At 43.2% G+C, this 14,299-nt stretch overlaps 1 protein-coding gene across 1 annotated transcript; it reads right to left on the bottom strand.

The window, feature by feature from the left end:
* Positions 1–10,207: 10,207 nt before the first annotated feature.
* On the bottom strand, positions 10,208–13,883 carry LOC143712007 (uncharacterized). Its single transcript, XM_077204241.1, has 4 exons — positions 13,501–13,883; positions 12,620–12,819; positions 12,383–12,530; positions 10,208–11,967 (listed from the first exon to the last, which is right to left on the bottom strand). Exons 1-4 carry the CDS (start codon positions 13,507–13,509, stop codon positions 11,710–11,712), a joined length of 615 nt encoding a protein of 204 aa, XP_077060356.1. The 5' UTR covers positions 13,510–13,883; the 3' UTR covers positions 10,208–11,709.
* Between the last annotated feature and the right edge of the window lie 416 nt (positions 13,884–14,299).

The following is a 14,299-nucleotide window of genomic DNA, read 5'->3' as shown; positions in this document are numbered from 1 at the left end:
ATTATGACACAGGCTACATTTTACTCAAGCAAAATTAAATAAAATGAATTTTTTTCTCACGTTCAACAATTAATGGTGCCATTTTGGCTCAAAATAAAATATGGTAACCTTTGCTTACATTTAGGATGACCATAATTATTGCTGGACTGCATCCCCCCCTAGTGGCTGGGCCCCAGAAAACGTTCCCCTTATCCCGCCTTATGGACGCCCTGCTCGCAGGGTTCAAATCCGAGTTGCTCCGGCGGGGCATATTGTCACTCTGCAATACAATGAGCCTCTAGTACTATGCTATTCTATGCTATTCTTTTATTAATTCTATTGAGATATCATGATAAAAAAATGAAAAGACTGAGAGTCAATGCTCATAAATTATGAATTAATATTATGTCTTGAACTATGTTGTACAGCTGTGCTTTACGGTGTTTTCGTTGTCAAACTCAAAAAATATTTTTTTTTTTACTATTAAAAATGCTATTATTTTAAATGAAAAAGTTAATAATTTTATTTTATTAAGAAAATATTTGAGTTTGTCTTGTATATTTTTCTTTATTAGATCGGATAACATTTTAATCTGTCATATGCAATAAACTCTGTAATAATCCATACAACTGTATCAGATGACTATTATTCTGTTGCGCGGAGCTGAACTGATGATGGCACGGCTTGATCTCTGGTTGACCAATCAGCGGAAACGGGCGTTTCAATCCCGCCCATGAGATTGAATATTAAAACTGTTTATTCATTTTGATTTAATTATTTTTCCATTTGGCGGATTAGGACAAAGTGTGATGAAAACAAAGATAAAAATATGAAAAAACGACACGAGTTCCCTTTCAAGGGAACTCGAGCTGCGTCAAACGCTGTGGGAACGCCCCTGCGTTGTGCGTCATGAAGCACGTATGGAATCAGCCCAATGGAGAGATGGAACGTCATTGGCGGGTGACGTCATCGACCAGGAAACTATAAAGCACCCCATAAACACAAGCGCAAAAGCTTTTTGTGCCTTCAGTCGCGCTATATGTGAATCTGTCCCTGTGTGAATATTGTCTGTCTTTACATCCTCTGCACCACACAAACAATTTATATATATATATATATATTAAGAGAGATATGGCGAACGAACAGCAGTTTAGGAAGTGTGTCCCTACCTGCTCGCGTTATTTTATGAGTGGGGATACACACGTTCTTTGTGTTGTTTGTTTGGGAATGCAGCATGCCCAGTCAGCTCTCGAGGGAGCTTATTGTGAGCATTGCGAGCGTCTGCCATTAAGGACGCTCTGCTCCCGCCGGGCGCTCTTCGAGGAGAGCGGTTCGGTGCACGCTCCCCGCGGTTCGGGTCCCGCTCTTGCCGAGGCAGAGCGACGACGAGTATCGTGTGGATCGCAGATGGATCTCTTAGTGGGGTTAGAGATGGGCTCTGCCTTATCTCTCCCTTCACCTGTGAGATCCAGTGCCTCAGTCCCGTGTTCGGAAGCACGCGCTGCGGTTTCTTCCGCTTGGGCTGAGGCACCAGTTATAAATGAGGGAGATGTGGAGGATTCGCCACCTTACACTCCCGAAAGTGATGAGCTGGTGGAGGTATTAACAAGAGCTGTAGAAAAACTCAGCATTGTATGGCCAGTGACTAGACAGGAGTCTGTTTCTAAATCAAAATTAGATGAGAGATTTTTGCCGTCACGAGTGCAACCTCCACGCCGGTGCTTGCCATTTTTTTCCGATCTCCACACTGAGGTGCCGAAATCGTGGAAAAAAACGGTGTCATATAGAGTGTTTAGTCCCCAGACTTCAACACATTCTAATATTGAGGGGGCAAAATCATATGATTATTCGGCTATGCCTCGCGTGGAAGAGACGCTTGCGAGTTTTCTCTCCCTCGAGGCTGCGTCATCTGTTAAGGCACCGGCATTACCCACCAAGCCTCTTAGAAATATTCGGCGGCGGGTCAGGCTGCGTCATGTCTGCAGACTATGTCTATTATGCAGGCATACCAGGCTGACCTGCTGAGGGACGTGAGTGAGAGTGAGGAGGTCTGTGCTGACATGGTTCGCGAACTGTGTAAGGCTCCTGATTTATCCCTGCGCGCAACCAGAGAGTCGGCCAAGCTAGTGGGTCGATCTATGGCAGCTCTGGTGGCCGCAGAAAGACATCTGTGGTTAAATCAGACAAATATAAAAGAAAAAGAAAAAGCTTTCCTTTTAGACACTCCTCTCTCCCCCCTGGGTTTATTTGGCGATGCTGTAAATTCTGTCATCGATAAATTCCAGGAGAAGGAAAAGCAAACAACAGCTTTTAAGAAATTTCTCCCTTTAAAAATTCATTAAAAGCAGAGTGTCGCGTCTCGTGCTCCCCCTGCTGGACAGTGGGCTCAGCCGTGGCACTCTCAGCCGAAATCTCCCAGTAATAGAACTGATCTGAGGACAGTTATATTAGCTAAGAAGGCTTCTGCTAAGAAGAAGTCCTGGCGCCACGGCGCGCAGGACACTGAGGGTGGTCCCCACCGAGGCGGAAAGGTGTGCACCTCTTTCTACGCTGCCCATTCTTCCTCGGTGCCCTCAGGGGCCCGTTCTGCCAACCCCGCCTTCATGCCGGGGCGCAGACGGTCCCAGCGAGCGATTTCCCGAGGGATGCTCGCTCCCTCTGAGGAGGGTTTCAGAGCGGTTAGACCAGTTGTTCCCTGCCGGTGTGCCGTTACAGGGCGCTGCGTTTGCTGCTCAAGTTACACCAGAGGCCAGTCTCGAGAGACTGGTACCCTTAGTAGAATTTCTGGCAGAGTGGAAAAGCCTTCCAAAAATATCTCATAGGGTCCTGCAGACAATAGAAAGGGATTATGCTATCCAATTCAGGTGTCGTCCACCAAGATTCAGAGGGGTTCTGCCTACAGTGGTGGGCCTCGAGCAGGCTCTGGTTATGGAACAAGAGGTGAAAGCACTCCTTCAAAAGGAGGCTATAGAACGGTCTCCTCCTCCCAGTGTGGAGTCAGGCTATTACAGCCGATATTTCATCGTTCCAAAATAGGATGGGGGGTTGCGTCAAATTTTAGACCTGCGCCTATTGAATCGCTCGGTAGGGAAGCCAAAATTCAAGATGCTCACTATCAAGCAGATCGTGTCTCAAATCAGATCCGAGGACTGGTCTGTCACGATAGATCTAAGGGACGCGTACTTCCACATTTCTATCCCACAACACAGGAAGTTCCTGAGGTTCACCTTCGGGGGCGAGGTGTACCAGCACAGGGTTCTTCCGTTTGGCCTAGCTTTATCTCCCCGCACTTTCACGAAATTCATGGACGCAGCACTAGTGCCCCTGAGGCTTCAGGGTGTTCGTGTCCTCAATTACATCAACGATTGGTTGATTTTAGCTCAGACAGAGCAGATGGCGGTTCAACATTGAGATGTCGTTCTCGTTCATATCAGGAAGTTGGGGTTGAGGCTGAACGCAAAGAAAAGTGTATTATCTCCTCAGAAGACCACTTTTCTGGGTGTCGTTTGGGTTTCGGTTTCGATGCAGGCGCGACTCGCTCCGACCCGCATTGTTTCGATTCTCTCAGCCTTGAAACAAGTAAAGCTAGGCCAGCTACTTACTGTAAAACTGTTTTAGAGACTGTCGGGTCTGATGGCAGCAGCGTCCGACGTTATACCTTGCGGCCTGTTGTACATGAGATCGCTACAGTGGTGGCTCAGGAGCAAGGGATTCTCCCCGAGGGGAAATCCGCTCCGCACGGTCAAAGTCACGCGGCTCTGCATTCGTGCTCTGGTCATGTGGAAAGAAACTTGGTTCCTATTCAAAGGACCTGTGTTGGGGGCTCTTTGTCGTCGCGTAACGCTAACGACGGATGCTTCCCTCACAGGGTGGGGGGCGGTCACGAGTGGTCGTCCAGCCCAAGGGCTGTCGCAGGACCATCATCCATCACGGCTTATAAATTGTCTAGAGATGTTGGCGGTGTACCAGGCTCTGAAACACTTCCTAGCAGACCTGAGAGGTCATCATGTGTTAGTTCAGTCAGACAAAACGTCGGTGGTCTCGTATATAAATCATCAGGGGGGCCTGCGGTTTCGCCGGCTTTACAAGTTGGCCCGTCAGATCCTCCTGTGGTCCCAAGGGAGGTTACTATTTCTGAGAGCAATGTATCTTCCTGGGTATTTGAATGTGGTAGCAGACTCCCTGTCGAGACAGGGGCCGAGGCCGGGGGATTGGAGACTCCATCCCGAGGTGGTGGAGCTCCTTTGGTTGAGTTTCGGTCGCGCCGAGGTGGACCTATTCGCTTTCAAGGAGACCTTGCATTGTCATCTGTGGTTTCCCATCAGCCATCCAGCCCCTCTGGGGTTGGACGCTATGGTGCAGCCGTGGCCGAGGTCACGTCTGTTCGCCTTCCCCCGATTGCTCTGCTACCTGGAGTTCTGGAGAGGGTTCGCCGGGACGGGGTCAGCCTACTATTAGTAGCCCCGTTCTGGCCGGCCCGAGTATGGTTTGCGGACCTGATTTCTCTCCTGGACGGCTCTCCCTTGGAGCTCCCGGTCAGGAGGGATCTACTCTCTCAGGCGGGCAGCATGATATTTCACCCCCGCCCAGTATTGTGGGCTTGGCCTCTGAGGGGGCCCAGCTCATGAAATCTGGTCTCTCAACCGAGGTTGTTGAGACCATTCTTCACTCCAGAGCTCCATCCACGAGGAAGCTTTATGCCTTGAAGTGGAAACTCTTCACTTCTTGGTGTGGAGAGCACCTGCAGGACCCAGTTAACTGCCCAGTGGGTGCAGTGCTGGAATTCCTGCAGGAGCGCTTCTCCACAGGGCTATCCCCCTCCACACTAAAGGTGTATGTGGCGGCACTGGCTGCTTACCACGTCCCTTTCAGTGGAGTTTCTCTTGGGAGACTCCCGCTTATAACTCGTTTCCTTCGTGGCACACTGAGGCTGAGGGCAGCAGTTCGTACGAGGGTGTCGGCCTGGGATCTGGCCATCGTATTAGAAGGTCTTTCCCTAGCTCCTCTTGAACCTATCGAAGAAGTTCCTGAGAAGTTTCTCACGTTTAAGACTATCTTTCTTCTTGCTATCTCCTCACTAAAGAGAATCGGAGATTTGCAGGCTCTGTCGGTTTCACCCTCGTGCCTGGAATTTTCGCCTGGCATGGTTAAGGCTTTTCTGCATCCTAGACCAGGTTACGTTCACAAGGTCCCGACTAATGTTGTTAGACCTACAGTTCTGCAGGCCTTTCGTCCTCCTCCATTTCTGTCGTCTGACCAGGAGAAACTTAATTTACTCTGCCCTGTTAGGGCGTTAGACGCCTATGTCGACAGAACTGCCCTGTGGAGGAAGTCAGAACAACTATTTGTGTGCTTTGGGCCACCCAAGAAGGGGTGTCCCTTCCCTAAACAGAGAATGAGAAAGTGGGTGGTCGAGGCTATCTCACTTGCCTATGAGTCGGCTGGTCAGCCTTCACCTTTGGCTGTATGAGCCCACTCTACCAGGAGTATGGCGGCTTCTAAAGCCTTACTGTCAGGAGTTTCCCTCAGTGACGTTTGTGATGCGGCTGGATGGTCTTCACCGCATACTTTCATTAAGTTCTACGACCTACACTTAAGTTCTACCCCTGGGGCACAGGTGCTCTCGTCCTCTGTGCGGTAGTTCTCACATGGCGGTCACTTGGTCCTATGGTGACGTGGGTATTAGCGTTCCCACAGCGTTTGACGCAGCTCGAGTTCCCTTGAAAGGGAACGTCTCGGTTACGTATGTAACCCTAGTTCCCTGATAGGGAACGAGACGCTGCGTCATTCCACCATACTCCCGGCATTCCCGCTAGCGCTTCCTTCAGGCCTAACAGAAGCTGTTGCGCTTGTGTTTATGGGGTGCTTTATAGTTTCCTGGTCGATGCGTCACCCGCCTATGACGTTCCATCTCTCCATTGGGCTGATTCCATACGTGCTTCATGACGCACAACGCAGGGGCGTTCCCACAGCGTTTGACGCAGCGTCTCGTTCCCTATCAGGGAACTAGGGTTACATACGTAACCGAGACGATTTCTTTATTTCTTTTCATGGAAAAAATCGAATATGTGATAAATGAGCGGTTTCTTCGTTATTCCCATCCGATCATTCAATTATTCCATTTAATCTGACAGACCAAAAACGAAATAACGAATCAATATTTTGTTTTTCTGTTTTCCTGTATGAACAAAATATGAAAACTGACGTTTGTTTCATTGCTTTCAGCTCGAAACGGGAAATATAATAAACAAGGAAACCAAAAGGAAACAATGGGCCGAATTTACGTTGTCTTTATTTTTCTTTATTTGTTTTCCCATTTCCCACGGTGCCGTCAATTCTGTTTTGCGCATTCGCAGTGGATAATCTCCAACCACATAGAACAGGTAACAAGCCTACAAAGCAGTGTCACTCAGTCATTGCACTATGGATCCATCGTTTGTGCTTTTCAGCGCCGCCAAAAGAGTGAGGCTGAGAGAGGAGGACATGACGGTGGAAAAGATTTTGAAAATATTTCAGGTATGGCAATCGAACGTTGCTTATTATTCTCACACAGTTTATCCCCTAAAGATACGTAACGTTAGCTAGCTAACTAAAGTTAATGAATGCTAGTTTGCTAGCATTATGTTTTGAATGTGTGACATTGGGTGAACTGTTAAGTAAAGGTGACAGCTAACTTAGTTGGTAGCCGCATAGGTGTTAGTTAGTGGTGATGTTGAAGTATTGTATCAGGCCGTCCAGAAACCTTGTGCACGGCTGCACGCGAAGTCGGAGCAAAACCTCACAACCATAGATATTATACAGTATATACTGATGTCTATGCTCACAACTCCCGCCCCCTGTCGGTGATTGGTTGGAACACTGTTTATTTTGCTTTTGGTGGTTGGTGAAACCAATTGTTTTTGTGTGCAGATCTCAGAGCCTAGGCTGCCAACAGAGACGCGGTTTTGGACGGCCTGCTTATGGGGCGGGCAGCTAGCGGATCGCTAGGAAAGATTAGATGAATGTGATCATTTATTTTTGGGCCTGAAATCGCTGATACAACCTTTAAAGGGTAACTAAACCCCTGGTCAGAGCCTGACTCCACCCACTGGCAATATTTGAAAAAATGCTGGAAAAGTGGGCGGCGCCCAGCGGAGGGGGGCGTGCACCTGAGACGTGTCTCTCTGTAGGCAAGGGCGTGGTTAGCTGGTACCCTCACAGGGCACCACAACTTCTAATAGGAAAATACAACTGCAGTAGCCACAGTTCAACCTGAAGAGGGCAAGACTCAGACGTTTTTACACAATATATTATAGAATTAAAACACTTTATACCCAAATGTAAAAAAAAATACTTGAATCAATGAACAGCATTAATAAAACCACAGTCTTACAGATCATTAACTAAAATAAGTTGTTTTAGGGTTTATTTAACCTTTAAGGCAATACAGTTCAATAGCACCACAAGCTCCATCCTCTAAAATGATCATACAGTCGATGGAATGTCTCTCTAAAACAGTTTCAACAAAAATGTAAAACTTTATGACATTATAACTTTTGCATTATAATAACTGTACATGCTCTTTTTGCAGGACTGTTGTATTGGATTACATTAATTTTAGCTTGCGTTAGGTGAAGCTAATAAACTAGCAACTGATAGTAGTACTGGATTTATGCACCTAACAATAATGGATACGGTTATTGAATTCCATTACCAGGATTTTGCCTAACTCTTACTTCTTTTTAGGTACCAAGCCAGAGCCTGTACCTCACTGACGATACCAATGTGGCAGTTTTCCCTGGAGCAGAGGGCCACTTCAGTTCATTCGACCTCAGGGACAAGGCCCATTACGAAGTACACGGGGCCGGGGCTGTGCTGGATGCAGGTGTTAACGTTGCTGCAGGGCCACTACCTACTACTTCCACGAGCGGCCAGTTTCGCTTCTCCAGGTTGGCTAGCTCAGCAAGCTCCTCAGTGCCACCCAGGGCTCAATCCCTGAAATACTTTACAAGGTAAAGCACATTTTTTTCAATTTCCATGCCCTTGTCAATAGAATACAAATATAAATGTTCTCTTGTATGTTCAACATTTTGAATGAACCTAAATTTAGTTGGTCTGAATTCCAGGACTGTCAGTCTGGGAGAGGTACAGAGTGGAAAGCTTGTGAACAGCAGAATGGTGGTTGTAAAATTTACTGAGCAGGAGGCCAGTGTCCCATCCATGATTGCCAAAGTAAAAGATGCCATAGGAAGCAATGAACAACTCATCCTGACAGACCACAATGGAGTGGAAATATTGGACTCAGAAGGAACAAGAGGTGCTTCATTTGAACAATTTTATTTACCATCTCAAATTATAGTTTAGGTAACCCTGTGTCTTGAAAATGTACTGTGACAATAGCATGAACTTTTAAGTTGCTTCACAGCTAAGTGGCAAATATATTGGGCTATTAATTGTCACATCAACATTTATAAAGTCTCAGATTTGAAACTGGAGCCATAAACAACGTCAAACCTTTGCCATTTCAGATAAAAACTAAATGAATATGCCTTCACATGTCCGTCTTCAAGAGTGAGATTTTATTCATACATACTGTATATTTTGTACTCAATTAGGCACCTTTTAATGGAAGCAGAACTCGCGAAAAATCATGGCTGTACCAGAGGTTGATTTCCAAGCTCTGCAACAAAAGAGGCGAAGAATCTCGTAAGTCGGATTACCAGTGGCTTCTGTTACAACCCCTCAGTTTTTCCTCCTGACATCAGGCACTGTAAAAGGCTAAGCATGGCCTGAATTAAAGAGCAGAGCTGGTCTGATAAAACATATTCAAAGAGACTACATGAAAGCACCTAAAATAATGGCACATTTCTTTGTCAGTCTGTCCAGAAACACTGCCATGTTTATCTGAGTCTTTTCTACACAACTCATAGATACAACTATATCTCCTACAATTGGACAGCTTCAGTCAATAGACACTTTATGCAATATTTGATTGGCACAAAAGCAATCATTTCTGGGTCCATAATCAATCTGAATGTAATGTCATGTCACATCATTTGCATACATTAACAGTTTCTATTTATTTCAAATGTGACCTTTCTCTTTCACAGACGCAGAGATGATGAGGGTGGACTGGACAGTGTGTTTGAGAAGATCGAGGAGCTTGTCCTGGCTGCTTAGGGTTTGTCTGAGGTGACAACTGCCATTCAGGGCCTCTCTGACGTGGTCCATCGAAACAGGAACACAACATTAGTACTGACCGAAGAACAGTCCAGGAATGTTAGGGATACCTTCACTTGTCTGGTTTGCAGAGGTAAGTCTTGTCCTTAGGAAGACATAAAAAAATATGTATTCACCCTTACAAACATATTGTTGTTGTTTGGTGGAATTTATGATGTAGTGGTCATTTAAAAGCTTAAGTGTCCTGCTCCTGGTGCTCTTTGTACAGCCCATTGAGATTAAGGAAACCAATCCATAAAAACAGAGCCATTCCTTAAGCATACTTCAGGAATTTACATCTGTGGTACTGGGTGTGCTTGGAGCATCTGTTGACAGAGAAAGGAATTTGTTATTTCTCACTGAAAATATGCCATACATAGACTCAGTTACATAAAGGATGCTTTTTGAAATGCTGTATGACATTCAATTGGAAAATATTTTTCATTCTTCATCTAGTATATCTTGTATTGTGTTTTCAGACCTCTAATATTTATTTCTTACACTGGCAGGAATCATGGAAGATCCAGTATTTGCAGCATGCTGTGGAAGTTTGGTCAAATGCAGATCCTGCACTACTGTGTGGCTTCAGAATTCCTCCATGTGTTTGAAGTGTCGAGCAGATGATTTTTCCATAAACATTCACAGAGTCACTGGCCTTTCTGGTGTAGTAAATGTCATGAGAGAACTGGCACGCGAAGAGTAAATGCTGCTTTTCTGCTTGCCACCAATCCTTACTTGTCAGTGTTATATCACATTGTTCCCACCTCACAGTAGTTTTATAAGAGCTAGTAGGCCTAAACGTGGCAAGATATTTTTATGCTACATTATTGTTCTCAGCCCACAGTGATTTTATAAGAGCTAGTAGGCCTAAATGTGGCAATATGTTGTGACAGGCTCTTCTGTGGAGATTGGCAAAGCTGGACTTACTTTGTTTACACAATTTATGTGTCTCTGATTCTTCTTTCTGTACAAAATAAAAATAAAAAAAATTTCTCCATAAAACAAACCTGTGAATAATGTCTAACATGGATACAATGATAGTAAAATGATTTATTAATGGTAACAAAATAGGCAGTTGACATTTTTATAGTGACACTTATATACACATATTAAGTAAAACTTGTATGGTAAATACTATCAGGGTATACTTACACCCTCTACTGTTGTAGTAGTAACTACATAATGGTGTCCACAGACACAGATGTCCAGCAATCTGTAACAAGGCTCCTTACAATCCAGTGCACATGTAATTAGGAACAAGTCTTTGTTACATCAATGAGGTAGATCAAGGCCTCTTTGAGGGTAGCATAGTTGTAATTGACAGCACTGTCAAAAATAACTGAAAGGTCAGGGTAATAATGTGAAAAGTGCTGCTCTGCTCTCACTTTGTCTGCCTCAGACAGAAAGGGGTCACTTCCGAATGAACATACTCTGGTGAGGGAGGATCCCATGTCCCTGTCATACATGTCAGCTGCAACTGTGGCATATGGTAGAAGTTCGGTTGTGATTTTTCTTGGTGTTCCAGTCCCTGCTAGGTGATTTGGTATCCCTCTCTCTTTAACAAAACAAGAAATGTTTGTTGTGATGTTCAATGATGAAAGCCTGTTTATTGGTCCAATGAGGGTTTCCAATAATACAGGTGAAGGTCTTTGCGTATTACTGTCTTTTCTCACGGCAAAGTATTTTTTGTTAAATACAATACATTTTCTCATATGTATTAACTCGTTATTTCATCTGACTCCATAAATGAAAAGGGTTTTAATGGTATCTGTGCATCATTAAATGTGAGCGAATGTTTTACTATTCTATTTAAACTCTTGAATGAAAATAATGTCAAATTCAATTAGAATAATCAAATATCACAATTCAATATGTCAGGTAAATGTATCATTACAATTTCATAATCAATTCAAAGATAATCAATGCAAAACATCAAATGCTCTAGAACAAAGAAGAAAAAGTTTACCCGACAAGAAATGCGTGAGGCTGAGAGTCTCGCAACTCTCAGCCTCACGGGCCGATCTCAAATATAGAAAAGCCCCTGAGCTCTCGCTGCGTTTCATTATATACCCAGACCTCATTTCAAATCTAAACCTCATCCACAGTGGAAATTTACCTGTAAGTCACCATTTGCTAGCAGTGGAAAATTAGCATTCAGTCAAAGAGACAGAAGGTGTTAACTCAAAGACATATCCTCCAGTGTGGAAGATATTTATAAACTTCCTAAGAACTTTATTACATTTTGGTTTACTTCTTTGGGAATGAGACATTTGCACCAGTCGCACTGAGACATTTCAAATAATACCAAACATGTATAAAACTCTATGATAATCATTCACGTTAAACCATTTAGATTCTTGTGTGAGTTTGAGAGATCTCTGCCAGGATGAAGAATGGGGGAGAGAAATGTAGATTAGGATGAGGGAGGTGAGACCTTCGTCTCAATAGTGCATGAGGGGGAGTTCAAATGTTAATTTCCTTTGTTTTCTCAGAGAATGGCCCTCTCTTAAAGTCCTTCCAGTTTTTCCAGTCTTACAACGATAAAACTCTTGAACTGAATAACTTGTAAGGGAAATGTGACATACCTGGAATCCTGTGAGCATTCCATGATTGCACAAATCTGTTTATGCCAATCTGGCACATCTGGCAGGTCAGATTAGATGTGCAGAACCTTGTCAGACTGTCCTCCATATCTATTGCTTCCTGATCTTGTAGCTGGATGAGGGCCTCCTTTAGTGGATAATTCACTCTGTTGTTAATTTCTGGCCACATCCTTTCCACTGTGTGATTCTGTGTTTTTTTTAAAATTGTTTTAAAGGAGATGATAGAGGTCTGTTAACAATGTGTTTCTATGTTCTTAACAGTTGGGAACTAGTGAATAGACTAAGAATAACCTTGTTGTGTAAAATCCCCAAGACCACACAATGTTGAAAACATCATAAGAAAAAGTCCTGTATTCAAAATCCTAGAATAAGTATTATCTGAAGGACTGATTGTAACCACTCTTGACAATTGCCCAGGTTATTGATATATTTGAAATTATTAGATTACTCATTATGTAGTGGAGTATAAAGTAGCAGGACATGGATATACTCACGTAAAGTACAAGATCCACAGACTTGTACTTAAGTGAATTACTTTGCTTAATATGCTTTGTTACTTTTCACCAATGTTTCATAATGTAGATGCAGATGGTTGACATTACCCTTGTTGACTGTGTTTGGAGGTATGGCTGTCTTTGCTGGTTGTGTCTAAATTCTGACAGCCTCTCTTGCATGTAGATGCACAGGTAAAACTCTTTGCCATGATCCACACGAAGTTGATCCCACATTCCATAATGTGTTACTGCAGGTCTACACATTTGAAACAAATATGAAACGCTCAATTATTAATATTACAATTGATCAAATATATTCGATCAAACATAACATACAACACTGACCTGTACACCTCTTCATAGATGGCTAGATTGTTTTTTACAGGCATAGTTGCATTTGCAACAATTTTCTTGCTGTATCCATCTATAGCAATCACATGAGTCACTCCAAACATGACCAATTTCTCATTTTGGTCCATGTGCATCTTGTGTCCCATATACTCATGTATAGCATTATATTGGATTGGGTTAAAGTTACGGGAACCCTATTCAAGCAATAAAATATATTAGTCAGCATTAGATATAGGCTAGGTATTATTAGGTACATGGGCATGGTAGGCTACATGGCCAGAAGGGTCTGCCAGCAGACCCTCTGTGGGACTCATCCCATCTGTCACGACGGAAATTACATCAGAATCACCCACAACTCTGTAAACTAAAGGTAACCACCGTAATATATAAACCGTTCATGTCAAATATTTAAGTTGAAACAATAATGCACAGAATTAATTGAAAAATATTATCTGGATGTGCATGGTTAAAAGGCCACAAAACACAAAGACTAATTCCATAGAATTCACGACTGGTTGACTGTGATTCAGAATATGCTGATATAAGATATGATTTAAAATACTGTTGTGCAAGGTATTTTAACTGCTAAACTTTAATGTTAACTTAGGCTATATGGCGGTTTAATGATATGACTTTGCGTTGGCTAATGAAATGCAGGAGGTGTCTCATCCCAATCTGTTATCTTAAACCTTTATAGAAAGCCATTTAAACATTTATTCCTTAAAACGTACTAGTCGCTATTTAAAAACTACTAGAACTTATTTACTAGAAACTATCCCCGTTTTACTAGTAACAATTGATTACGTACTAGTACTTAATATTTTGTTACTAGTGACTATTCCATTAGTTACTAGTAATTATTTTTAGTTACTTACTTGTGACATCTCAGAACGACACAGGATGCAAGTGCAAATAACGCTTTATTTAGGATAAAGACAGCAGACAGGTCAGATAAGACACACTGGGGTTGAGACGGCACAACACAGATGGAACAGTGGCGCAGGGACCCAGGTGAGCAGGTGGTGCTAGTGCTGGTGATAATCCTCTGTGAAGGTGCTCGGTGATCCCGTGGTGAATATCCGTGACAGCGTGAAGTCCCGTGAAGGCAATCCAAAGACACGTAACGATACACAATCCAATCGGGGACGACAGCACGACGAACAGGTAATTGAGGATGGCTGGCGCGAAACAGACGTTCCGAAGCTTTGCGAGATCCCGAAGCAAAGATGATTCGAAACACTGATCCGAAGCGTGATTCAAAACACCCACGTCACGTGACAACGGCTAAATGAAGCGTCTAAGTGTTTCATCAGGTGGAGTGCTCCTCCGAATCAGGGTTTCATTGATTGGTCGGTTCGGGAACAAATCACACAATCACACAGTATAAAAGTTTTGTCAACGCATTTTCATATCGTGGGTTTTTGTGAGAGGAGTTTGGTTTTGAGATAGCGGATTTTTGGTGATATAGTATCATTTATAGTGCGATTTGTTTAGTTATATTTAGGATTTAATTTACATTTACACATTGACTTAGAGACACACAGAGTACATATAGTGACACATTAATAGATGTATTGATAGAAATATATATATATATATATATATATATATATATATATATATATATATGATTAATAGATAGATACATATATTACAGATACATATAGATTATTA

Source organism: Siphateles boraxobius, unplaced genomic scaffold (genome assembly GCF_051911475.1).
Source record: "Siphateles boraxobius isolate OS27281-9 unplaced genomic scaffold, OSU_SipBor_1 5, whole genome shotgun sequence".
Taxonomy (NCBI): Eukaryota; Metazoa; Chordata; class Actinopteri; order Cypriniformes; family Leuciscidae; genus Siphateles; species Siphateles boraxobius.
This window is presented reverse-complemented; position numbering and strand designations above follow the sequence as displayed.

Coding starts and splice junctions, on each gene's coding strand:
- LOC143712007 (XM_077204241.1), bottom strand. Junction 12,531..12,619: donor ATCTATGAAGAGGTGTACAG/GTCAGTGTTGTA, acceptor TCAAATGTGTAG/ACCTGCAGTAACACATTATG. Junction 11,968..12,382: donor TCCAAACACAGTCAACAAGG/GTAATGTCAACC, acceptor AAAAAAACACAG/AATCACACAGTGGAAAGGAT.